The 26,493-nt window shown below is 38.1% G+C and overlaps 2 protein-coding genes across 4 annotated transcripts in view; one reads left to right on the plus strand and one right to left on the minus strand.

Moving 5' to 3' along the window:
- The window catches only part of LOC147317245 (uncharacterized), a 311,308-nt gene extending 299,248 nt beyond the window's left edge, over positions 1-12,060 (minus strand). For 2 of the 3 annotated variants that reach the window (XM_086314023.1, XM_086314025.1), the window contains exons 1-2: positions 9,465-9,602; positions 6,901-7,084 (exon numbers count right to left, since the gene is read on the minus strand). In XM_086314023.1, coding sequence (XP_086170149.1) covers positions 6,901-7,084; positions 9,465-9,506 — 226 coding nt within the window. In that variant the 5' untranslated portion in view covers positions 9,507-9,602. Of the gene's footprint in view, positions 1-6,900; positions 7,085-9,464; positions 9,603-11,693 lie in introns of those variants that run through there. The other variant, XM_086314024.1, reaches the window with a different exon arrangement.
- A 3,900-nt stretch (positions 12,061-15,960) lies between these two features.
- On the plus strand, positions 15,961-24,655 carry LOC147317246 (arrestin domain-containing protein 3-like). Its single transcript, XM_086314027.1, has 6 exons — positions 15,961-16,321; positions 20,592-20,649; positions 21,590-21,737; positions 22,370-22,466; positions 22,997-23,253; positions 23,470-24,655. Exons 1-6 carry the CDS (start codon positions 16,066-16,068, stop codon positions 24,079-24,081), a joined length of 1,428 nt encoding a protein of 475 aa, XP_086170153.1. The 5' UTR covers positions 15,961-16,065; the 3' UTR covers positions 24,082-24,655.
- The last annotated feature ends 1,838 nt before the right edge of the window (positions 24,656-26,493 follow it).

Genomic DNA, 26,493 nt, shown 5'->3' on the forward strand with positions numbered 1-26,493 from the left:
TGATGTGTTGGCGTGGGAGTGTGTTCGACGGGAAACGACAAGTTAATTAAAAAAAATTAAATATGAGAAAAAAAAACACTGACCATGTGTCAGTTGGATATTTTTACATTATCCATATATGAGGCATTTCTCTTTTTTTTGCTCTCCTATTCTGTGCTCACAGCACAAGGGCCACAGCCATGTGTGAATAATCACACAAAGGGCCTCAGAGGTGCCCTAACCGCCTTACAAAAGAAGGCTAGGTGCAAGGGCAGATGGGGGAGGCATAGGTTGTAGGATTTGAGAGATGGAGGAGGGGTTGTAAACGTTAACACGTTGAGGATTTGGATATCCTCACAAGCTTGTCTCATTAGCTGCTAATTGGCAAGACTTTTCTCCATCTATTGTCTTTTGTTCTGCATTAACATTTGTTTTTTGAACGATGCAGACGAGCAAGAAAAAGACAGTCTAAGGCAGTGAGACAGTCCACTATACATTTCAAGTGCTCCGTGCTTCGCTAAGAGAGAGTTAAGCCCATATTACAGCAATATAAACAGTTCTGTCCTATGATTAACCTTAAAAGCAACTGAGTGCAAAACTAAATGCTAAACCTTTTCAACTAAATTAGCACAGGAAATCACTGGAGAGAGAGAGTTAGAAAGATAGAGAGAAAGAACAGTAAGTGACACAGAGGATGAGAAGCAAGGACAGGGTTATTTTTTCCTGTTCTTCCATTTTCTGCTCATCCACCTTTGCCAACTGGGAAATCATAGAAAAACATCAAAACAGCTAAATGGCAAATTATTATCAAAGCTCCCCTCAGTGTTCGGTCCAGGCCAGACATATTGGAGTTGTCATGCAGGGGATGGCCAATACTTTCCTAGAATTACTCTCAGTATTGCACTCTTTGACAAACATTAAACAAGACAATAAAATACATAGGTAAAGGTGCATTTGCCTACAGGCACAGATGGGAAAGACAGAAAGATGGGAAGAAAGAGGAAATGAGAAAATAGGTCTCCAAATTAACAACACAGTTTCCGGACAGTCCAAGTGAATTATACATTTCCAGAAGAAAGCTATGCTTAAGGCACAAAAGACGGGTCATGTGTGTGGGGTTTTTTCCAGCCACTGTCTTTGTCATTTGTCCCAGTCTGTCTATATCTCTCTTGCTCACAATTTTTGTATCCCACTGAGTATACAGAAATAAAGTTGCCTTGAATGCTAATAATTATTGGATTTCAGGGCCAAGTAATTCAAAGAAAACTATGTCTGCTGTACTTAGTTTTAATGGATGTCACCAAACTAGACAGAGATTTGGTTTTTGTCTTGTTTTTTTGTGATGGCTCTAAGAACAGAGGCTTTATCAATCTTGCTTTTAAAGAAAATTGTTTATTACGCACTTTAAAATTTCAGTCTGTGTTCTTTATCACTGTCATATGCATGATGTCATCACATTACACTTTTTTTTTAAAAGTTAATCAATGTTGGAAAATGAAGAGACCATCTGAGAAATATAAAATTGCTTCAATGTTCATCAACAGTTTGCAGGAGGAAATACTCGGGTGGAGGGACTGTGCAAACGTAACGATGGTTACAATTATGGCGAGAACAAGAGTTCTGTTTTATGTTGAGAGATGTCAGAGAGGAAAAAAGGGTAAGGAAGCTGGGTCACAACTCTCATATGTTTTTTAACACCTGACACCAAGGTTCATAACTCATATGGAAAGAACCTGAAAAGAACACTAACAAAAGAAACAAAGAAAAAGAGGAACCTAAATACCTTGCCCAGTCTTGCATCTGACCATCCCAGGATACCGTAAAGACTTTCTGCCAAACTTCTGACACAAGCATCCAAACCAAACAACAAAAGATTTTAAAACATGTTACATTAAAATAGTCTTTAGTATTTGCTTAAAACTCCTTCAAAGTAACCATTTCTGACTTAAGTTATCCAGCTTCTAACAATTCAATGTAGTCACAAGTGCAAGGCCTCCAGCAGAATACTATAGGTCACAGTCGGCCAGCACATGAGTCTTTGGCTTCATCCAACGTGCAGCAGATCAAGGGCCTCGAACTAAAACAGTACTGACAGTGACCTCACTGAGACCCAGCAACTGCAACAGCCCTAACAAGGTATTAGCAGGCACCTCTGTATACCCTCCAACTCTCAGCCTGGGTCCAAAGAAATACAGCTGCGCAGAGTGTTCTTGAGGGCGGAGGGCAAACCTGAAAGCAAAGAGGTGCCCCTGGCTAAGCTCAGGGGTGGAGCTAGAGGGTCAGGAATTCAAAGCAACGTAGGGCCAAAGTTTACAAAGATTTTTTTTACTGGTATTTCCTTTCTCTAACACAGCATTTCAGCATTTGTTTAACAAAGAAATTTCAATTTTAAAAAGATACCAGTGCATGCTTTCCCCATATTTATTTAATAAATACAAATATGGAGTGTGTGCCAACACCCCCCCCCCCAAAAAAAGAGCACTGCGAACTGCAATAAGGAGCCAATCTTGTTAATAAAATAAAAAATATAGTTAACCATAAACTTAAAGCTCACACAACTTAAACAACCAATAATCTTTACTGTAGTTTGTAATTTTACCACATTGTACATTGCAATCTGTTTGAATTCATTGGGGTTTTTTTAAGTGAGATGGCTATTTTTACGTATTAACATGTTTGCTAGATAGCTAACATTCAACTGTAGGATAAGAATTCAACCTGCAATTACAATTATGTTTTAAATAATCAGAGATGAGATGTTTATAAAAATGAAAAAGTCAATCAATTCACCATTAAAAGAAAGCATAGCAATCTGCAAAGAGACTATTCAATAACACGGATCAAAAGAGTACATAATTGTGCTAAATTCTTTCAGTAAACTGCCACTGTGACAAATGTTCTGTAGTTCGGTCCCCTGCAGCTGTGTTGACCCCAAGCTGTAGTCTTAAATTCTGTGTCAAATACAGGTAGTGTCACATAGCAAATATAGCAGCCACACATCAGATTTTAATAGAATAAGGAGTAATTTTATATAAAAACCATATGAGGAACTGAACTGACATCCTGTAGCCACGGGCAAATCCCTGGATGCTTGAACTCAGCAACAAAAACTACAGTATATATATACCTGTGTCCAGGTGGACAGACAGGATGCTCTTACACAAAGCAAAGTTTTATTCTTTTAAGTATATCTTACCAGCTACATCTTCAAAATTCTGCACTGAATAGCTTTTTCTCTAGTCCTGGTTGGAACGAACCAAGCACAATACGCACGATTTCTTTTGAACTGTACACCTTATTCTTCTTTTAAATATATGATCTCGATATTAACATATTTTGATAACGCTGTTCAGTGGCTCTTAAACATTGCCCAGTGCTATATACAGATATAGTGCTGGTGGTGGCGTTAGTCAGTAACAGTAGCCATCTTTCTTTTTCACCTGAGTAACCTAAACCAATTTCAATGATATTAAGGATCATCAAGCTGTCACAGAACCTGATGAGGGTAAGTTGTATTTACAAAGAAATTGTATCTTGTTTGCACTTGTACAGTACAAACATCTAGCTTTAGCTTTGGCAAATACACTTTGCAAATATAATATGCTGAAAATGTTTGATGTAAAAGTTTGATGGGAGTTGGTTATCGTCTGGTTTTAGAAGGCATACCTTTGTGTTGCTACTCTTCTGATCATTCTTCTTTTAGCAGCAGCCTGTCTGCAAGACAAGTTAAGGGGCAGTGTGCCATTTATGTATTTTCAATATTCCTGCATAACTTTTGCAGAGTTGCAGAAAGCGTTTTTGTCCATTGTGACATATACGGCTTTATGAAGCTCAGTAGAGTAGAGATTTGTGACCTAGGACCCCTTAACTTACTGTAGAAGGGATCTATAATAACTGGAAGTCCAAATAAGCAAAAGGAAAGCATTTGCTGACTGAAGCAAGACAAAATAGTTTTCAAAGTGTGTTAACTGGTTCTATTCTAGATTTTTATATTTGTTAATGATTTATAGCATAATTTCTTATGTATGTAATTTTGAATATTGAAATGTATATAAACTATAGAAATATACACTTCCTACTCTAAAAGGTATGAGTTTAGTTTGTCCTCTAAGAAAGTGGTATAGCCGTGTGGTTTTGTGTGTGTATGCATGTGAAAGCGCGTATGGCGGTTGTCTCTGTGTGACTGTGGGCGTCTAGAGGAGAGAGAAGCCTCATCTGTTACCAACCCAGCCTGGCCGGCCCGCCGCATGAAGTAGAACGACAGGGTGTCACCGCCGACGACAGTGATGGATGCCCTAAATTCTGTAGGCAACTCGGGCAATTGGACGCATTAACAACAGGCACCTGCTTTCCCCCGTACAAATCTATTAAAAGATAACAGCAATGGCGGCTTCCACACTATTAGTAAATTATAGCTCTGTCTGAGTGTGAGGTAAGTAAGCCTCTTTTTCCCCACCTGCCCCCACCTACCTTCTTCTGCTATAGTTTCTAATTGGCAGTCTCACAGTGCCACCTAGTGGCAACAATTTATAATGTGAAGTAATGTTTGAAACGGAACAACAAAGTCAAAAGAGCAGACTAAGTTTGTCTAAGAATCTGATAATTTCACTGTCATGAAGATAAATTCCACTCTCATTGAGTTCAGTACACTGTAAATAGCCATTTACTGTTTACAAATACAAATTTGTATTTGTTTTAAATGTTATATATCTATGTGGTATGTGACTTTTGTTGCCATGATTCCAGGTCTCTCTTGGAAATGAGATTTTTAATCTCAATGAGATTTTTTACCTGGATAAATAAAGGACTAATAAAAAATAAAAATAATTGGAAATGAATGAAAATAAAGATGTTTTTCACGCTGGCCAAATTTCTATCATTCCAAACTCTTTCATTAAAAATATTTTATTTTCACACTTGCAATCAGAACACAAATCACACGCCCCCAAACATGATGAACATATGGTACAAGTTTAACATGGCAACAGCCCTTAAGGTCAGTTTTGTTTATAGCTGTTCACTGACTGTCATAGTGACTGTAGTGCGACCTTAAATCAGTGAACAGTTCATCTTTGTGAGATAGAGTGTGCATGTGTACGCTCGAGAGTGTGTATGTGTGTCAGGTTACACAAGCAAAGTTGTTCTCCAGCTTTCTTCACGTCTTATGGATTTCTCTTGCAAACTAATTTTCCATAAACAAGCCTTTCTTTGGGCTGACTGGGCCAAATGGCCATTGATTTGGGACAATCTGGCCAATATAAAACCATTACGACCTACTCAAGACCTCCTCTATCAAAACATTAACACGACACCATTATGACAAATATCCGGTTATAGCCAGGTACGACGCATAAACGCGTGTCACATAAATTTGCTTTGGATAAATATTTCTGTGTCTGTGAGGAGGGTATGTGTTTGTGAGTTGGCCAAGAATAAAGGGAAGACATGACCAATAAATACTTTTACAGCAAGCAATTTGTCAGGATGTGTAAATGTCCCCAATTCCCAACAGCACTAGAGTAAAATTTACAGTCACTCTGGAAGTGACAATGCACAAAAAAGGACCACTTTTTACTCTCTCTCATCTCCCTCAGACCACTAAAACCTTCCCATAAATCTCCTCCGGTCCCTCCAGATGTCTCCTGTTGTCAGATATCATGCCTTGACAATGCCTTCCACCATCATTGTCTTGACAGAAATATGATATGTGAAACTGCAATGTCGCATCACTTAACATGATTTAGCCTAAGCTAGCCTGCACCATTTTAATCAATCAAAAATGTCACCTTTTTCCCTGTAATGACGGCAGAGGCAAAAGATCCCTGTGTTGGGGTGATCTATAAGACTTATCTAGGCTACTGATTTATGACCACTGCCAGCTAATGTACTAAAGGAGCCTACTCTCTTCCTGTCATCAGGTTTTCTATCAAATTGGCGAATAAGTAGGCCAGTATTCCCTCATGGGCAAGAAAGAAAAGACACTTCATATAGTATGTAAACTCTACAATTATGGCATTATACATGCTTGTAACCCATCCATACTGTACCATCAGGTAAAACTATTATTAGATGTCCTTAAAAACATGTCCTTCACATGCCAGACTCTGGATAATTGTTGCTACTATTTCAATGAGTTTGCTTGCTTATTCATGCTTTGACTAAACTGTGGCCTTTGTTTGTCATTGCTCATTGTTCTGTAAACATTCCAAAGTCTCAGTGGATACCTGAAGCTTTAAGACAAAGTAATCTGGCTTTTATACTTTTGAAACTTCTAAATACATGCCAGAGGAAAACAGTATATCAAAAATTCAAAGATGCGCTGCAGACTTAAACATGGTAAATATCAGTAACAGCAGCAAAAATTAATGAGCTGTCCAAGTTAACCAGTTGTCTGATTATGCGTTCTTTTTTTAAAGTAAAAAATGGTGTAAATGAGAGTATGCACCTTTTTCTTTTTTAAAGAACAGTAGCTGCAATACCTTTATATTCCTGCATGCATCATCTGCTGCACTGGGTCCTTGAGGTTCAGAGTGCCTTTTGGTTTGTTCTGCTAATTGCATTATTAACATATAACAAAATCAATTTTGGCATTTGTAAACTAATTAAGAATAATATGAGATAAGAATAGCAGCGCAAATAATTTTTTACCAAACACAAACAAACAATATGCACACACACAAAGATGGAGGAAGAAATAAAGTCCAGCTGGTGTTGCTAGAGATTGGTGCAAACATCAAACAAAAGAACCAAACAACATTGTAAATTTATTCTTCGAACACACCGACAAAAAAGGTAAACTATATTTAAGAAAAAATATTATTTTTATTATTTATCCTTTACCCATTGTTGCACTTGCACCACTCAATATCTAGCAAGGCTTCCTGGATTTTATTTATTATACAAGTGGACTGGGAACGCTACCTGTAACCACAACAGAGTGACTGGATCCACATGCAAGCAGCTTTACACTGCCCAGCCCAGATGTTGCAAACTCTTTCAGAAGTGCCTCCTCTGGAGGAATGACCTCTGGCCTGCCGTGCCCAGTTTGTCCAAGCTCCCCACTTCCCCAGCAAAGAAGATCCATGTCCACCTCACACTGCATGTCCTGGGAAACAGACCAACAAAACTTAAACAAGTCAGCTTGGTACTTTTTTTCCATTTATGACTTTACCAGTATTCCTGACACATTTTGTTTCTGTTGCATGTAGGTTAAAATGAGAAAATGAGGTGTACACATAAGTAAACAATTTAAAATACTGTTATCCTTGGTGGGTTTGACATAGTGGCTCATAAACCAGTTTTCCATTTGTTACAGGCTCTAGTTAGTGTGACCCTCCAACACAAACAGAATAAAGCACTGCAAACACCAGCTGAAATCCAAGACAACAATGGAGATGTCATTCACCCTGCCCCTGAAGAAGACTGTCCTTTGGGGGGGGTAGTCGGATAGGACTCCCACAATAGGACCCTGGCTTGTTAGTCAGCTGGCAGGGTAACACACGTTGGGTGAGTGCAAAGGTTAGTTGGATAGCAGTAACTTAAAGTAAGCTCACCAGATATACTCAGTCTTATCCATGATATCAGATTTATCTAGCCTCAGAACTCTAGTCAGAACTACAATAGGGATTCTGACCTTAACAAGTCTGTTTCTAGCAGCTTTTCAGCACTTACACACACACACACACACACACACACACACATATATATATATGATCCATCACTAATAGTGTGTATGAAAGAGGAAATATTTTAATAGCTGTTTGTAAGCACTGGTCTTCTAGTCAGCATTGCGCTTGCATAAAACTAATCAGAAGTTCTCAGCCTTATTTGTAATGAACTGTGGATCACCAATATGCTCCTAAACATGTTTGTTTACAGTCTGCCCTCTGTGCTAATTAGAATGTGACCCTGCACACACACGAAAACACAAATGGAAGGTGGGTGTATGTGTACGCATACACATACATACAAACTCCCCACAGCAATATTAACAGCACAATTCCATCCGACTGATATTGGAATTTTTCGAAAGAGCAAACCAATAGATAACCTATTACAAAACTATAAGAGATCAATAGCTAATTTCTTTGCATTGATTACCACTTGGACATTTAACATGCGCCCTGTGGCCACAATGTGTGTTCCACAAGCTTAGATCCCCATTGGCTCTCATGAGTATTAAAATTATCGATTCAGACAGAGGACTAAAAATGTCAAGCTGTTCATTAATCTTAATAAAGACTGGACTTGACCAAGGCACCCTTTCTCCCAATGCAGGGATACAACCTATCCAACTAGGAGGACATGGCAAAGATTAATGAGCTTCTACTGTGGGATGTGATTTAAGTCTTTGCGATTAATATATCAATTCCAAAAGAACGAGTCTTTTATACCAGCGATTATTTTTACCCAGGGTGCACCTAAAGACAACATTTTAAAATTCATATCAACTGCTTAATAGAAGTTCTTTCTTGCAAAATTTCAATGAAACTTCACAAAACAAGCAGTAATGAGGTCTTTGTGAGCTAGGAAGCAGCATCTGCCATTATGCTACAGATGGTCCTGTGCGGTCCATAATACACCATTTTTATCAGCACTGCCTGACAACTAGTTTCATCTCTCTCTCGTAGATGACTGTCAAAGCATTCGGGGCTGTCTTTAGCTTAATGAGGGCCCTAAGCAGGATATAATTTGCTCACTTTTTTCACTTTTAATTACTTTAATATTTCTGCCACACTTTCTGCCACACTCATATGTTTCCTGTCTTGATTTGCTACATTCATATCCGCTAATCAGAGAGGTATCACATTATTCTGAAGCAAAAGCACTTTGAAACTGGCTCTTTTGCATGCTCACATTAATATATCCTATTACTAAAAGACTAAAAGTGGTATTTTGATGGAGATTGTATTATAAATATTGCAGGACTTTACAATTAAGATAAATCTAACATCCTAATCCATACACAGAAATCTAGAAATCACAATGGCACAGAGATATACATTCTGCTAAATCACAGTGAGCATTTATTAAACATGTCCTCATTCCTTCCATTTTTCATGATGTAGAACTTACTTGGCTTTGGTTTTTCATGCAGGGCCTGCCCTTTTGTATGTTTCAAAGGTCAATCTTAGTTATCTGAATGAACACTCCTGGACTTCAAGCCAATGTCATATAAAAGGGTTTCTGTCTTAAGTTTTACTTTTAATATAAATAAGTAATTCACACAGGTTCACATACATAGTCTCTTCTAAATTTTGGAGAGCTGTAAAATAGGTTCCGTTCTAAGGTTAATTTTGTTTATTAACCAAAAAACAAGAGTTGGATTCCATGTTGCTGCAATCAAAATGCTGTATATTATGAAACAGTAAAAGTAGAAATGCTGGCAGTAACACGTAATTTGGTTGGTAACGACATGCCCAGCAACACCAAACACAAATGGAGAGAAAAAAAGGTGTAGCAGCACTCAGCAACTAGGAACTAACCTGTGGCACTTTTAAAGAGCTTTTCATTTTTTCCATCTTCATTTATCACTCCTCCTTTTCAACTATTCTTTTTCTTTTGGTGGTCTCTAGCATTTCTCACATTGTTGTGATTGTCTGGTTGCTCTGACTTCATTTACCCCTCCTTCCTTCACTGTTTTGACAATATTGCCAGGGTAACAGTCTCCATGACATTTTCTGTTTGCACTGTATCACCCAACTGAGAGTAATCGAAGTAAGGGACTTTTGGTGGTAATTTCAATATTACTAAATAACATTTCTAACTACCTGAAGCACAGTACAAACCCCACAGACAGCAGTGTGAAATCATGTCTTCATACCACACAGAGTTTGTGAAATACATCACTGGGGAGTCTTAAAAGGTTTCCCTTTTCTAAATAACTCTCAGATACAGCATGTATAAATAATTTATATTGGCCTACCTGAGTATCCTTGTCTCCATTTCTAGTATCTGCCTTTTGGCTACTTCCTGTTTTACTCTGAAGGTTAGTGTTTGTATCCTGTGTTAACTTTTACTTTCTTTCTCTGTCTTCTCCTAACGGTTGTCGAGAGTCTTAATTTCTCTTTTGCTTGTGCTCTGGTTTCCTTCCTGAATTTAGGACCTCACTCCTAACTCAATATCTGAATGTTTTTACTCATTTTTTTTTTAAATCTTCATCAACCACAGAATAACCATCAGCTGTGCTTAAAACGTGAAACCAACATTATCAGGTGTTTCTCTTATATGCGTCAACATGAGATTTAGCCTGCTAACTAGACTGACAACACAAGTAGAGGTTATTTAACATTTCTGAACTTTGGATAATGCCTATTAGAAGAAATTAATACCAATAAGTCACACTAGAAGACGTAGCCCTAATGCAACAGCATGTGAACAGCTCAGCTTAAAAAAAAAGAGTACCAGTGTGTCAAATCAGGATCACCATGAGAGTTAGATACTGACAGAACAGTTATAGAGACAATGAAGGCAACAGTGTTAACAGTAAAGTTTTACATCCATATAGCAGCCATCCCAGGTCTAGTCAGCTGGTTGAAGATTATGTGGGCAAAGAGAAAGCGTGTCTAGTCATCCATTTATGGACAGTAACTGTGAGAAGGATTAGAGTTACTGTAGGTGGTCCAGCCTACATTCAGTCAGTCAACCAAGGGAAAACACTCTCTGACCAGGACAGACAGATTCTATGTTAATTAATGAACTGGGGAGATAACACATAACATGATTTTCTCAGTGAAAACTAGCTAAACATGGCTAACAGTTAATATTAACCATTGCATAATTAGTTACTATGACTCTGTTCAACAAAATAATAAGCTAAACAAAGGGCTGTGCTACAATCACTCTGAAGTGGTCTGGAAGTTCCTGAGACACAAGAAAGCACAGCCATAGATTTTTCAACAGACGCTTGTTTAAAAAGAAAAACAAAAGGTGCCAAAGAGATACGAAAGTCTAAACATAAGTTGAAGATAATAAATATTTATCTAAATATAAATAATTTGGTGATAATCAGGCCAGACTTCACAGTTTTCCTCGCACACAAGTGGACACACTGGCACATTACTGGAAATATTAAGCACAATGAGCACAATCCATATTAGGTAGACTTTGTACTAGGATGTGCATCAGACGTTTGCCTTCTATTCTCTTCTGTCAGGAAAGTGACATAAAAAGAATACTCTGACACACTTGTTTTTGCAATAATGATGCTCCTGTTTTGTTTATAATAACAGATTTTTGTTGTGCTTTTCTAAAATTTGTCCAACTTCAACCTGCGGAAAGTTTAGTCTGCTTGTTTGTTTTTCAGTTTTTTTGCTTTGTTTGTTTCAGTGGAATTATTATGAGTTAGGAGTATGATATGAGTTGGGTTAAGTAAACACAATATAACCAGTTGTCAGAATGTATGCCAGCGTCAGAGGATGAGCTAGCTTGTCTCCATCCTGGCAAAGAGAAAGGTTCACATGAGCATCAGTAACCTTTATTTATCTAGCGTCAAGCTGTAGCTGAGAAAGTACTTCTATTGCTACATTCAATATATATTGTTCTGCCTGTCACAAGATAAACAGTGCTAACGTCTTAGCTTCATTGCCACAGTAATGTGCTACTGCTAGCTATAGTTGACATTAAGTGAACCATTTAGCTTTAACCAACATAAACTTGACATTTCTGTGTTCAGCAGGGAATGTCAATATGCTACGTTGAAAGAACGCACTTACCTAGTTGTTTTTGTTTTGTTTTTTTAAGTTCCAGTTCGATGTTTCCCTTCTTAGCATTTTGGTGACTCAGATTCCCATCATCCCACATTCCAAGAGAGGTTCTGAGCATGTCCATTGTTAGTCCGATTAATCGTAATCTGACCAGTTTAGTTTAGTTTTTGTTTTGTTTGTTTTTTTTACATCAGATTTGATTTTTTTTTTTTATTAATATTATTATTTTACTTCACATTTCCAAATTAATTTGTAAATTAGGGTTAAAACAGTTCACTTTTTCTCCAGAAGCATTTGTCTGTCATTTATGCCATATACGATATACAATAATTCTGTAAAACTCTGTAAAAACCTATTTTTTTATGCTGAATATATTGCTTTTTTTTTTTTTTTTTGCTATTAATGTAATTTGTTAGCATTTAGGGAATTAAGGAACAGGCTGCTTGCATTGTAGATATAACCTTTATAGAAAGTGGCTGTGTGAAAAGGGTAAGTGCAGAAATTTGGATGCTTGAATTTACCTTGAGTCACTGAGTATATAGCCTATTTTGCTGTCCCTGGGGATAACATAAAACGTGGTTACTATTACAGTTATATATGAAGGCAATTTACTCAGTGTACAAGAATATAACAAATATCAATTTGGGACTTATATCATTTATATAATGCAGATTTTGCAGTGAGAATGGGTATAGTGACTACACAAATTGCACTAAGGAACAGTCGTCTCCCCCTCCCCCCACCCACCAAAAAAAAAAAAAAACTTTCTTGATGATATCATTTATATGATATAAATGATAAATGATGTGGTTCTTATTCTTTTTCTGCTGCTCCCTTTAGGGGTTGTCACAGCAGATCATCTCCCCCTGTCACATACTCTTCCTAGCATCCTTCTCTGTTACGTCAGCCTTCTACATATCCTCCGTTAAAACATCTGTGAATCTTCCCCATGGTCTTCTGCCCGGCAGCTCCATATTCAACTTTTCTTGACCAGTATAACCACTGTTCCTCCCCTCCACATGTCCATGCCCTACCAGTGACGCCTCTCTAACTTTGAATCAAAATGCTCAACCTGAACTGTCTCTCTGATTAACTCATTTGTAATCTTGTCTTTCGTGGTCACTCCCAATGAAAATCTTAATATTTTCAATTCTGCCAACTCTGCCTTGGCCTCCTGTTTTTCTGTGAGTACTACCGTCTCCAAAACACATATTATGGCAGGTCTTGCTACCAATTTGTAAATCTTCCCTATTGTTTTGTGCTATTCTTATTTTGCAAATCACTAGCGAGAATAGTCTCCACCCACTAAACCCTGCCTCCATTCTCTTGTTCTTTTGCTTATTTAAAGGTATTTAAACTCACCTGCCTTCACTACCTCTGCTCCTTGCAGCTTTACTGTTACACCCATCTCACTCTCATTCACACACATGTATTTTGGCTTCTACTGACTTTCATTTGGCTTCTCCCCAGAGCATACCTCCACCCCTCCAGGTTCTCTTCCGCCTGCTCCTTATTCTCACTGCTGATCACAATCTCTTCTGTAAAGATAAGGCTAACCTAATCTGTTAACCTGTCCATCACCATTGCAAACAAAAAGGGGTTTAGAGCAGAAGCATGATGTAATCCCACCCCACATCCTGAACCCATTGGTCACACCTACTGCACACCTCACCACTTTCCTGCTGTCCTCATACATGTCCTGTACCACCCTCATATTCCTTTCTGCCATGTCTGACTTTCTAATGCAGTAGTTGTATGTTTTCTCTAGATCTACAAACACACTGAGCATTTCCTTCCTTTAATTTCCCTTGGGATTAATAAAATATTCTGATTTAGATTCTGAAGTATTCTTGCTCTATTTCCTCTGTCCACCAGATATACCAGAATACCATCTGATGCTGCCTAGCTACATTGTCCCCTGACACAAACTTGCAGCCTCTTATCTATTTCGGATTGCATCTTCTGGATAAGATATAGTCCACCTCTATGCATCTTCCTCTACTCTTACACATCACCCTATGTTTCTCCTTCTTCTTAAAGCATGAATTTACCACAGCCATTTCCATACAATACCTAGGGAATGCACACTGACAACATTCAACATCATGCCTTCGATTTCCAACATCAAACTTATGATCAACACTTCACACCGACAACACTATTCACATGGTCTTCCAAGATTACCTCTACTCCCTTTTCTCTTTCTCCCTCACATATTTTCTCAATCACCTCTTCCTTTGTCTTTGGCCAACACAGTTTCTAATAACACCCTGTTGGAAAACAGCACCAGAGGTGGTTGTTAACCCCAACCAATTTGGTATGGAAATCTCATCCTTTATGAGCTACATGTTTCATTTGGCTAAGATTTTACATTGCATGCCTTTTCTGACGCAATCATCCCCATTTATCTCTGCTGACCACCCAGGTCCCTAATGGTGGGTGAGGCCCTGTCAAGCCTGGAATTAAACATTTGTTCTAGTTTACAACTTTTTAAAGTAATTAAAGTCTAAATTAAATTGTCTGAAGCATTGGTTGGGTGATTTAAGTTTGATTCTAAAAAATACTGGAGGCTCTTTCATGACAGTGGATTAGTCCACCACATACTTGGACTTCGCATCACAGCTAATTTATTCCATCCACTTGACTGCTCATGTGCACTGTGAGTTGTGTCTTTCCCCATTAAAGCTATTTCAGGGTATTACAATAAAGAAGAGAAAGCAAGGAGACAGAAAGAAAGCAAACTGAGGGAAGTCAGATATTAACAAATGTCTTTCAAAGAGAAAGAAAGTGGTGAACACCACACAACTAACAGGTTAAGATTGAATTAGCTAAGAGGAGTTGTTAATGACAGTGAGTCAATGTAATATGTGACACTGTATCTATTAAAATGTTCTAGCACAACAACAAAAAGGTAGATAATGGAGTAACAGTAGGTCCATCTCCAAATGATATGACCTCATGTTGTGGCAACTAAAAGTTATTCCAAGCAATCATTTGTATCAATAGAAGTTCCAATAGATAGCTTAGCAACACTAACAGCAAGTACCATTAAAGACCAGTGGTTTTTAGCTGGTGTGCCATGAGGTCAGCAAGCCATTTTGGTGAACGTAGTGCAGGCAGTGAACCCAGGCTGATAAAATTTATTTTTAGAATATCACAATGGCACTGTTCCTTAATTTAAAAAAATAAATAATTTTAGTTTGTTGGTAGTTATTTTTTTATGGCAATTCATGTGTTCATTACTGTCAGGCAGCTTACTAACATGAACAGTCAGCGATGTTGAGTCAGTGTACAGTCAGTGATTACTTAATTATTCAGTGCCCACGAGACCATTAGACTACTGTATAACTTTTGTATTTGTATTAACATTAAAAGAACACTTACAGAGAATGGCTATAGCAGACCATAAACCTAGTTTAAAGCAATGCATTTTAATATACTGCTATTAGGTGTACTCAGCCAAGGTACTATTATTATAGTGTTATAGTGTCATAGACACAAATATGTTTTAAGAATTATCAAAACAGAAATCAAGACAATGAAACTATTTACAGTTATTATGCTGTGTATTAGGCTGTCCGCTGTTTAAGAAGCTAACATCAAACCTGTATGCTTCATTCTAGCAGAGGGTCTGTCTATGTTGCAGGTAGTGAGCAAGAAGACAAGAAAGAAGATGACAGAAAAAAGAGAGGAAAATGAAGGTTTCCCTGAGCCCGGTGGAAAGAATGACAATAGAGAAAATGGTATTAGAAAACAGCTTTTAAAAAAATAAGATTGCATTTTAAGTTTGTTTTCATTTTTTTTAATATCACGGAAATAAAACCTAATTAAAATTTGCAAAAAATCATACAATCTTGAAATTGATATGCAAAGCAACACTCATGTAACTATAAAGTAATTGTGGACACGATGGTGAAATAAAAGTTGAACTGTGAAACTTTTCAGACTTATTGAAAATCATTTGTTTTCAATTAAATGTGGTGAAAAGCTGCTGTTTTATTAGTAACATTACTGGCTACCCTAATGACCACTACTGATTGCTACTGACAGTTGTTGAAGGATTCCTGAGAAAGTGCGTGTGTGCTAGAGTACCCTGTCAGCGGACCTGTATTTATGAATGAAACTAATGCGCTTTAAAAACAGGGAACAGGGAATCTTCCTCACAATCCAGCTTCCTGTGACCACTCTCTCCGTTCTACAGCGGATGGCAGTAGAGGTCTTCCAGCAGTAACGACCCTCCTGGGCGTGGTCTTCTGCTCACCACAGTTTACGACAAACGCCATAGTGTCTCGGCCAAGGAGTAGCGTGTAGTGGAAACGTTTGTTAAGTAGTAACAGTCTTTTATTTTTTCATATTATTGTGCCTGAACCGCTTTGCTACGATGCCTTCAGTTGAAAGCTTTACTGTCGCATATGACGCAGTGAATGAATTCGTGACTTTTTCGGAGGGAGACACTATAACAGGGACTGTAACTCTGGCCTTATCCAAGGAAACCTCAGTTCAAAGCCTGTTTATCAAGGCGAAAGGGGACGCTAACGTCCGGTGGTCTCAGAAGAGCGGTGACCATACTCATACGTACTCTGCGCACACAAGATATTTCAAACTAAAGGAATTTTTAATCCCAGAGAGCGCCAGCGGTATGTAACACACTTTACAGTCTTCTTGTAAATGTTTGTTTTTGCAATGTATTGTAAAGGTATTTGCAAAAAAACAAAACAAAAACCCGACAACGAAACAACAACAAAGAATTAAAGGTATTCAATTAATCTTTAGTGTTGCAAATGTAGAAGGAGCTATCAATTTTTGGCAAAGTAATTAGGCAATTACTTTTACACAGCGCACAAAAACACTGTGACGTCAGACACATTCACACTCACTTTTTTCATCTGCGTAAATAAATCACATGGCTGATGATATGTGCCATGGTGATCCATAAATATGATCACAAGTTTATTTAATTATTTTCAACCCAACAAAACTAATAACAAAAACATGATGCTGATGCTATGAACACTCTACACACATGAGTCAAGATGCAGAAAAACTGCTCACGGAAACGCTGCACACTCCAGTTATCATAGTTATCATAGTTTTCGTTTCCGTCTCTTTTATGAGTTCTCAGACAGATAATGTGTAGCTTGCTCATCAGCTCAGAAGAGACCACAACCTAACATCTAACATTGTTTTCTGAAAACTTCCCCAGACAGTGGCAAAGACTTGCACTTTCATATTCAATTCAGCTTCTCCATCAAGTAGTTTTAGCCGTTTCATACAGGGTTCAGCATATTAGTTTTCACAGGCGTGCTCTATATCTCAACAATGGCTCATATTAGGATGACAGTTTTACCAAACAGGTCAAGTGCCTCTATGCATGTCATTAGTTTAAATATTTACCCATTTTACTTAATCTCATATGTCATTGTACTGAATTTGAGCAACCCTAAGCTTAATGCAGATTACTTTTAACAATTATCCACCTCAATTAAATCTATGGTCTGGAGCACAGGCTGTTGTCGAACAGGGCAAGCTAAAGAATAAACATTTTGTGTCAGCAAGGGGTAGGGGAAAGCCATTCACCAGAGCATATCTTAAGTGCTGCTGATGTGGGCTGGCGTCCTCCACACGCTCTTCAAGGCTGGTGTGTTTTCTGAAAACTTCTAACACTTGAATCTCTTCCATTTATAAGCCTGCGATTAACCGCACGGCTCAGGTCCGCGTGAAACCCGCGCAAGCAAAGCTGATTACACAGCAAGCAAGACACGAAGTAGGCAAAGTTCTTCATGTTTCTCGTGCACGGGAGAGAACCGGACAAACGCCGTTCCTTCGCTTGACCCCAGTTGCTCTCGTCCGCTCCCCCATAACACTGCTCTTTTATTGAGGTTACATGAATATGCATAGGTTCATTAACATATGACGTCTACATACACACAAAGAGTACCTTGCCTGTGTGTGTGTGTGTGTGTGTGTGTGTGTGTGTGTGGGGGGGGGGGTCAGAGTGTGACCCCATAAATGACTTCCCTAAACCTGCTGGTCTGGAAGTCCAACAGTTCATCTAAACAAAAGGCACTTAGACTAAAACCTACCATAAAACAATAAGAGAAGGTACGACCTCTCCCATGCTCCCAGAGTGCTCTGTAATGCACACAAAGTTTGCAGACTATTAAGGATCAAACCTCTACCAATCTACAACTAATTATAAAACTCTAAGCATATATAAGTAGATATTTCTAAGCATAAATGACAATCAACAATACAAAACCTAACACTATTTATCGAGGTAAAAAGTCTCATTGACATTAAAGAATCAGAATCAGAAACTTTATTGTCATTGTCATGAGAACAACGAAATTAAGAATGGTCCCCGATCATTGCATCATCCCTAGCAATATCAAAATATAAATAAAACAATAAAATTCAATAAATAAAATAGATAGAATACTTAAAATACTAATAAGATATAACAGTAAAACATTCACATACATTCCCACACACATGCTTCAGACCGTGCATAGATTAACACAAGAGTGGCGTGATGGACATTTTTTTGTAGTATTCAGATGTGTTATTGCAGTTGGATAACAGCTGTGTTTGAGTCTATTAGTCCTTGCTCTGATTGCCCTGTACCGTCTGCCTGAGGGCAACAGTTCGAACAGGGAGTGGCCAGGATGTGAGGTGTCTTTTATGATGTTTTGGGCCTTTTTAAAACAGTGGGCGTTGTGTAGAACTTCCAGTGTGGGGAGAGGGCAGCCAGTGATCTTTTGGGCGGTGTTAATGATCCCTTGGAGTGCTTTCCTCTGAGCCCCTGTGCAGCTAGTGTACCAGATGCATAATGCAGTAAATTAGAACACTCTCAATGGTGGCTCTGTAGAAGGACACCAGCAGTCTCTGTGTGATGTTATTCCTCCTGAGAATTCTCAGGAAGTACAGTCTCTGTTGGGCCTTTTTCAGCAGCTCGGAGGTGTTCACACTCCAGGAAAGGTTCTCCTCTATATTGACTCCCAGGAAGCGGAAGCTTGCCACCCTTTCTACACAGTCCCCATTTATGAATAGTGGTTGGATCTCTGCCTTTTTCCTTCTGAAGTCTATTATGAGTTCTTTGGTTTTTGAAGTGTTGAGGAGGAGGTTATTGGCCTTACACCATGACGTCAGCTGCTCCACCTCGTCTCTGTACGTAGACTCGTCTCCCTTGGAAATGAGCCCCACCACTGTGGTGTCATCTGCAAATTTCACAAAGATGTTGCTGTGGTGGCGAGGAGTGCAGTCGTGTGTGTAGAGAGAGTAGAGCAGTGGACTGAGCACACAGCCCTGGGGTGAGCCAGTGCTGAAGCTCAGGGCTGAGGATGTGTGATGGCCAACTCTGACTCTCTGTCTACGGCCCGAGAGGAAGCTATTGATCCACATGCAGGTGCTGTATGGAAGCCCCAGGTCTTGTAGCTTGGCCACCAGTTTGTGTGGAAGGATGGTGTTAAAAGCTGAGCAGTAATCCACGAAGAGCATCCGCACATAGCTACCATGCTCTTCCAGGTGAGTTAATGCAGCATGGAGTGCTGTGGCTACAGCGTCTTCCGTGGATCGGTTTGCTCTGTAGGCAAACTGGTGTGGATCCAGGCTGCGGGGCAGGGCTGCTGTGATGTGTCTGCGGACCAGCTTCTCAAAGCATTTCATTACCACTGGGGTGAGTGCCACCGGTCTGTAGTCATTCAGGCCGGTGATGTGGGGCTTCTTAGGCAAGGGGACTATGGTGGAGGACTTCAGGCAGAGTGGGACAGTCGCCTGTGCGAGGGATTTGTTGAAAATCCTGGTGAAGATCCCAGCCAGCTGTCCTGCACAATCCCTCAATATTCGACCTGGCACACCATCAGGACCCGCCGCCTTCCTCGGGTTAACAGCCAAGATGTATTTTTAACATAGTTAACTTTTAACTGTGTATTTATTGGCATTTATTAGTCTTTATTAGTATTCATAGTATATTTGGTGTATATTTGGTGTGTTCTTGGATACTGCTGGATTTTGAGAAATTTCCCCTGGCGATGAATGTATTTTTTTTTCTTTCTCTTCTTTGCAAAAAAATATAACATTTCAAAGACACGTTTCTCAAACAGAATACACGTGAATGGGAAACAAAACATGTTATATTAAATACTTTTATATTTAATTGTTAGTGTTGAAGTTCTAATTTATAATTTAATAAATGTAATAATAATAATGTGTGTTCTGTGAAGAAAGTTCAAGTGACTCAAAAGAAATGGGTTGATTATACTTTAGAAAAAACAGTAAGTACAATAATGCACATGTAAAAAATCTGTGCTTTCCTTATTTTCTATATAAATCCTGTTAACTACAGTCTATTTATCAATATATTACACGTTTAAAAAAAAATCTCACACACACACACACACACACACACACACACACACACACACACACACACACACACACACACACACACAGAGAAACAGGACACCTGTTCTTAAGCATACCTTTCTTTTGTACTTTGGGGACAAACCTACTATCAACTTAACACTTAAACATTCATCTGTTTTTTTTGCTTGTTTTTATTTTACATAATTTTGTGTATATTTAACATTTTGAAATATAATTTCGATACAGAAACATGAGCGTTTAAGCATGTTAGTTGGTCAAACTGGAGTCATAGACTGTATTAGAAGCCCAATATAGAATCTTTATTTACAATCAGCAGCTACAAAAAGCATCTAATTTCTCCTTTTTTTGTCTCTTTATTCGTGGTTAAAGCAGACTGCAAAGTGTCTAAGTAAATTACAGGAGTCACAGGAATGTAGAGGACAAAACTTGTAATACTAAAGTGCAGTAGAAAAGTATTGAATAGTAATCGTTATGTACCTGTATTTGAAAATTTTACAATACTTCATTTTCCTTCATTTTCAGAAACGGTTTTGCCCCAAGGGATTCATGTCTACAGATTCAGTTTCCAAATACCACCAGGGTAAGTACAGTTAGTCAGCTGACCAAAACAATGGTTTGAATTTACACTTTAACAGTGATTCGAACAAACACAAAAAGTGGATCAATAAAATAGCAGCAACTCAGGGCATTTAGGCATGTAGATATGGTTAAGACGATGTGTTGAAGTTTGAACTTAGTGTCAGAATGGCGAAGAAAGATGAGTTAAGTGAATTTAAATGTGGCATCTTTGTTTGTCCCAGAGTATTTTTTCAGTATCTACTGAGTTTTTCTTACACAACATCTCTAGGGTTTACAGCGTAAATATCCAGTTAGCAGCTGTTGTCTAAGTGAAAATTGCTCATGTCAAGTCAGAAGAGAATGAAAAGGCTGCTTTGAGCTGATATGAAAAGTAACTCAAAAATCACTCATTACAACAAGCGTATAAGTAGAATATCTGAATGTACAGCACGTTGAACTTTGAAGTAGATGGGCTACAGCAGCAGAAACCACACCTATCAACTGAGAATTCATCCTTCTTTAGCAACATTTCATGCTGCTGCTGCTGGTGTAATGGCTTGAGGGATATTTTCTTGGCACACTTTGGAACCCTTAGCTTGAGCTGACAATCATTAGAGGCTACTTGAGTATTGTGGCTGGCCATATCCATCCGTTTATAACCACATTGCTGTTTCCAGCTTTGTGAGATACCATGTCACAAAGCTCATATCGTCTCAACCTGGTTTCTTGAACATTATGAGTTCACTATAGCATAATGGACCAAAATCTCCAAGGAATAATCCCAGCATGTTGTTGAATCTGTGCCACAAAGAACTGAGGCAGTTCTGAAAACAAAAGGGGTTCAAACCATCACAAGTAAGGTGTACTTCATAACTTGACTGCTGAATGTGTACATGCGTTGGAAACATGATGTTATTTCACTTGACATTGCATAACTTAAAGTCTGCTGTTTCCCTACACAGAAGCATGCCTTCATTCTTCAGAGGGACTCATGGAAAAATTGTCTACAAGCTAGAAGCAAAACTGTTAAGGAGCTGGAGGATGAACAGTACAGCAGAGAAGGAGATCAAATTTGTCTCCAAATGTGTTCCAAACCTTCATTCTCTGATGGTGTGTACAGTACTTAAAAATACATTCAGCCATCTTTGATATGTTGTGTATTCTCCCGCTACGTGGTATGCACTCAGTGCCAACCGTCCTTCTTGTACACGTAGCACTTCTTGGGGGGTTCATATACGAGAAAAACAATGGTTGTTTCAAATAATGGCCATTATTGGCCAGATAATTCTACTTTCATTTGTTCAAGGTAGGCGATACAGCTCTGAGAACTATCCACGAACACACTGTAATGGAGGTGAAATGTTTCCCAGCAGAAATGTTAACAATCCAAAAGACTCAGCTCTAATTATTAACAGTAATGACCGGTGCATTCCGTTTAAAGTGTTACCTGGTTGATCCAGCTCCATCAGTTAAAGCAGTGACAGGTGAAACGAATAGAATTGATAATCTTGTCATAATGCAGTGCTGCTATCCTTGTAATACACACCAACGTACCATAACCATGCTAAAGACCCAGCATATGCCTTCAGCAAGGCAATCCCGATAGCAGTGGTCTCCCCACAGCAGGATAATATGCCCTGCCCCACAAGAAAGAGGTTTATACCCAGGCCCCCAAAACACCAACTGTCTTCTGCTTTCTGCCAGGCCTCTTAGGACTGTTTTGCTTGTTTATTCCACTGTAGTCACCGCAAGTTGGTTCAACGAACAAAAAGATGGGTTTTTTCTCAAAAGGACACGTACACATGGATGTAACTGTGGACAGGATCGGTTACGCAGCAGGTATTAAAATTTCTTTTCAAATGTTGTAGGTCTCAATTCGTTTTATACTCTTTTCTCATTATACCAAAAAATATTTTTGTGTGGTTGAACATAGGCAGAGTTCAATAAATTAGCTAATAATGGAGGATGCAAAAAGACTATTGAGATCATAGTTGACAAACTTTTCATTCCCATAATGTAGAAACTATCCAATTTATTGGCATCTTGTAAGTAAAGAGATATTAATATGTTATCTGCTTTATTTAATGTATTTTGTCCATTCCAGTGCCCCAAAGGCCAACTTGATCATTTGGCATCCAGGGAAACCTATTTGCCACAGTGTTAATACAACTGCAAGTTAAGCCTGTACTCTTAAGAAATAAGAAATCTAGGGATGTTGCCTACCTTGCACTTTCAGAAATTCCTTTCCAATAGTTTGACTTTAAGTAATAGGTGTTGTGACTTTCTGGTGTATATTAGACAATGGCACTTTAGTCAACTGAAAAATGTAAAGACAATTGTATTTAAAATCTTCTTTTTTTTTTTTACAGGTGAAACAATAGTGGTTCTTGCTAAAGTTGACAATTCTTCATCCAGTGACATGACACCGAAATTTAGCTTAATACAGAAAGTCGTGTACCATGCCAATGGCAGAACCAAACATGAGAATACAGTTTGTCATAAAGTTGCTGACAACTGTATTAAACCAAAAACACGGAAGGAGCTCAGATGTGAAATAAAGATTCCTAGTGATTACATGCTGACAATCCAGAACTGTGATATTATCTCAGTGGAATACTGTGTAAAGGTATGTAGTACTGTATCCTAAAGCAAAACTTGAATTTTTGTGGGAACCGATATTATGATTTATGCATGACAGAGCCATTTGTAATTAACTGTGTGAACAGCAATGAATATCATTGAGGAAGTGGCGTTCAGATGTTCTCTTGTTGCTTTTCCAGTGTAAAAATAAAAGCATCATGTACTAATGAGACAGATTTACATATATTTTTCTTTCTCCTAGGTATATCTGGACATCAGCTTTGCTTTTGATCCAGAGATTCTGTGCCCAGTGGTCATTTTACCTCCTGGCTTGGCTCCTGGCTGTCTGAGTAATATAAATGTAGGTCCCTATCCAACAGGTGCTATTGGGGGTCCAAGCAACAGTGACTTCCCTCCCCCCACAATGCCCATGGGCCTTCAATCTATGTCTCCACATTCAGGCAGTTATGGATATCCAGGAGTCCAAAGCTATTCAGCACCACCACCACCTATATACCCAAATAACCCTGCTGTATATGGTGGACCAGCGGGTGTGCAAACTTCTCAGCCAACACACATGTTTGGAAGCTACAATAACCCAGTGCCACAGGTGCCTTCGCCATATGGAACTCCATTTTCATCTTCATTATCTTCTGTCCTGCACCCGCCACCACCCCCAACACCACCCCAACAATTTCACCAACCCCCATCTGCCCTTGAGAGCCAGCCATCTCCTTCTATTCAATCTCCAGTACCTCCTGCGTACAAAATGCTGCCTTCTGCACCAGTGATGAATGTAGACTTCCTGTCTCAGTCAGATGGAGCTCCTCCATCATACTCACTCCTTTTCCCAGACAAATCTGATGCAAAATAACTGACTAAATGCTAAATGGTCAATTAGTGAGTTATTTAGTTATAAACTAAACCTGTGTAGGTACAGATTTGACATTAGACCACCCCTATTATGTCTTGAACAATTTTTTATTAAAATGAAATTGTTAATGTATGCAGTATTTATCATTTAGTCACCTATATACTGGACTTTATATACTGGGCATAAATAAGACTTTTGCACTGCATGTGATTTAATGAGCAGGTCAGGTCACTCATTAACTTTGTACAGCTACTTATGCCTTAATTATCATGGTGCACTGTATTTTGCATTGTTCAAAGTGCCCTTTTCAGTATTAATATCTACCTCACTGCTCTATTTAGTAGGGGTGGGGGAAAAAATCGATACTGTGTAGTATCGTGATATTTTGTTTGCTAATAATGTATCGATACAGGGACAGCAGAAATCGATATTTTGTTACAAAAAAAGTTTTTGTGGACTGGACTGACTTCAGAGCATGTTGATCCTTTTTCTGAGCAAGAATCCTGACATTCCTTCACTGTCCAAATGTGTTTAACTTTTTTTTTTGACAGCAATAAACATGACAGTTTACTGATTTTAATGTAAGACATGTTTTATTTTAATTAAGTTTAAAACTTTTTTATTTAATGTAAAATTATATTTTGTTTTAATTTACTTTCAAATTCTTCAGTTGCTGAATGGGCTGCATAGTTTTCATAAATTACATAGTTTAGAATAGTTATAATTGTACCAGATGGTTGCATTCAGTTAAGTTGGACTAGACTGTAATACAAACCGTTCAGTTTGTCAACAATAAAACTGACTGAAATGAGAGAAGGACTGAGTGCGAGACTTTGATATTAGATAAATGAATATTGATAAAGTTTACCTTTATGTACAGAATCTGAATATCGCAAAATATTTTAAAAAATTGCAATAATATTGTATCGTGGGATGTATGGTGATTCCCACCTCTACTATTTAGAGGAATATTATAACAAAATTGCCAACACTGCATCAGGCTTTTTAGATATATGTATTTTTTATATATATATATATATATATATATATATATATATATATATATATATATATATATAAATAAGAGACATATTTATTTCCTCTATACTTTAGTGTGTTGAGTTTATCTCAGTTCAATGCAATTTTACCTATGTAGCGTCAAATCACAACAACAGTCAAAGCGTTTAATATTTTTCCTACCTCTGTTATAAATATTTATTATTATAAAATGTTACAATATTATTTTTTTGCAAACTGCCAGTTTTTTCTCTGAGTTGTAGAGCTGAATAAAGTTATGTGAAGTTTATTTTTTGAATAGTAGTAATTAGTTAATTTTTTTTATATGGTAGAGCATGTCCACAATAGTCAAACTGATAGTAAGTAATCTCATTCATCTGATTTTTTCAATCTTATCAGGCAACTCTCTTTAACAGTGTGAAATCTTGTTCTAGTCTAATACCCTTGGCCGTCAAACAATTTTGAAGACAGATTTACTCTGAATACCAAACCAAAATTGCGCAAGTCCTTCCTGCTGTGCAATAGCTGAGGTGATTTGCTTAAAGCAATGTTGTAAAAATGTTGCAACTGTTTTACATGGGTTAGGCAGTTGGATATGTTTTCTTCTTTCTTTTTTAAACCTCATGCTTTAGGCAAAGGCAGACAATCATTTGTAAATTCAGCTGGCTGGCATCAAAGAAAGCAGTCCATTTGACCAACAATCTAGCATGTCTCCAATACAGGACTTCAGTCTCACTTATGAATCGGTCAGCAATGATGACATTTTTCCTGGAGGAGACACTATCGTAGGCACAGCTACTTAAAGAAAAAAAAATTCTGACCAATACATAAATAAACTGAAATAACTGATAATAAACTGAAAAGACAAAAGACAATGGACTTCATTCACGACTAGTTCATATGTATAAATCTCACACATAAACTCTGTGGATGAATGTTTCACAGAGAAATCTGTGATTCATTGGGACTTTCTTATCTGAATTTATCTGTAATAATAATAATGGATTGGATTTATATAGCGCTTTTCAAGGCACCCAAAGCGCTTTTACAATGCCACTATTCATTCATTCTCACATTCACACACTGGTGGAGGCAAGCTACAGTTGTAGCCACAGCTGCCCTGGGGCAGACTGACAGAAGCGAGGCTGCCATATCGTGTACTCATTGAACAAATTGTTAGACCCTGTGTACAAGCAGATGATGAAGACCTGGATGTGTTATGTTAAAGTCAAGCAAGGAAAAATAGTGGTTGGAGACTGCAGTACAACCAAAATTATCCCAAATGTGTACATCAAAAGCAAGATCTTGTTGTCTCTTAAATGGTTGCTTCAAACATGGGGACCTGATCTGCAACCATTTTCAGGTCAGTGATTTAAATGAAAATGACAATAGGAA

Source organism: Aulonocara sp. 'chitande type north' Nkhata Bay, linkage group LG12 (genome assembly GCF_057382095.1).
Source record: "Aulonocara sp. 'chitande type north' Nkhata Bay isolate Kocher_YH1m ecotype deep benthic linkage group LG12, A_spYH_male_GT1.1, whole genome shotgun sequence".
NCBI lineage: Eukaryota > Metazoa > Chordata > Actinopteri > Cichliformes > Cichlidae > Aulonocara > Aulonocara sp. 'chitande type north' Nkhata Bay.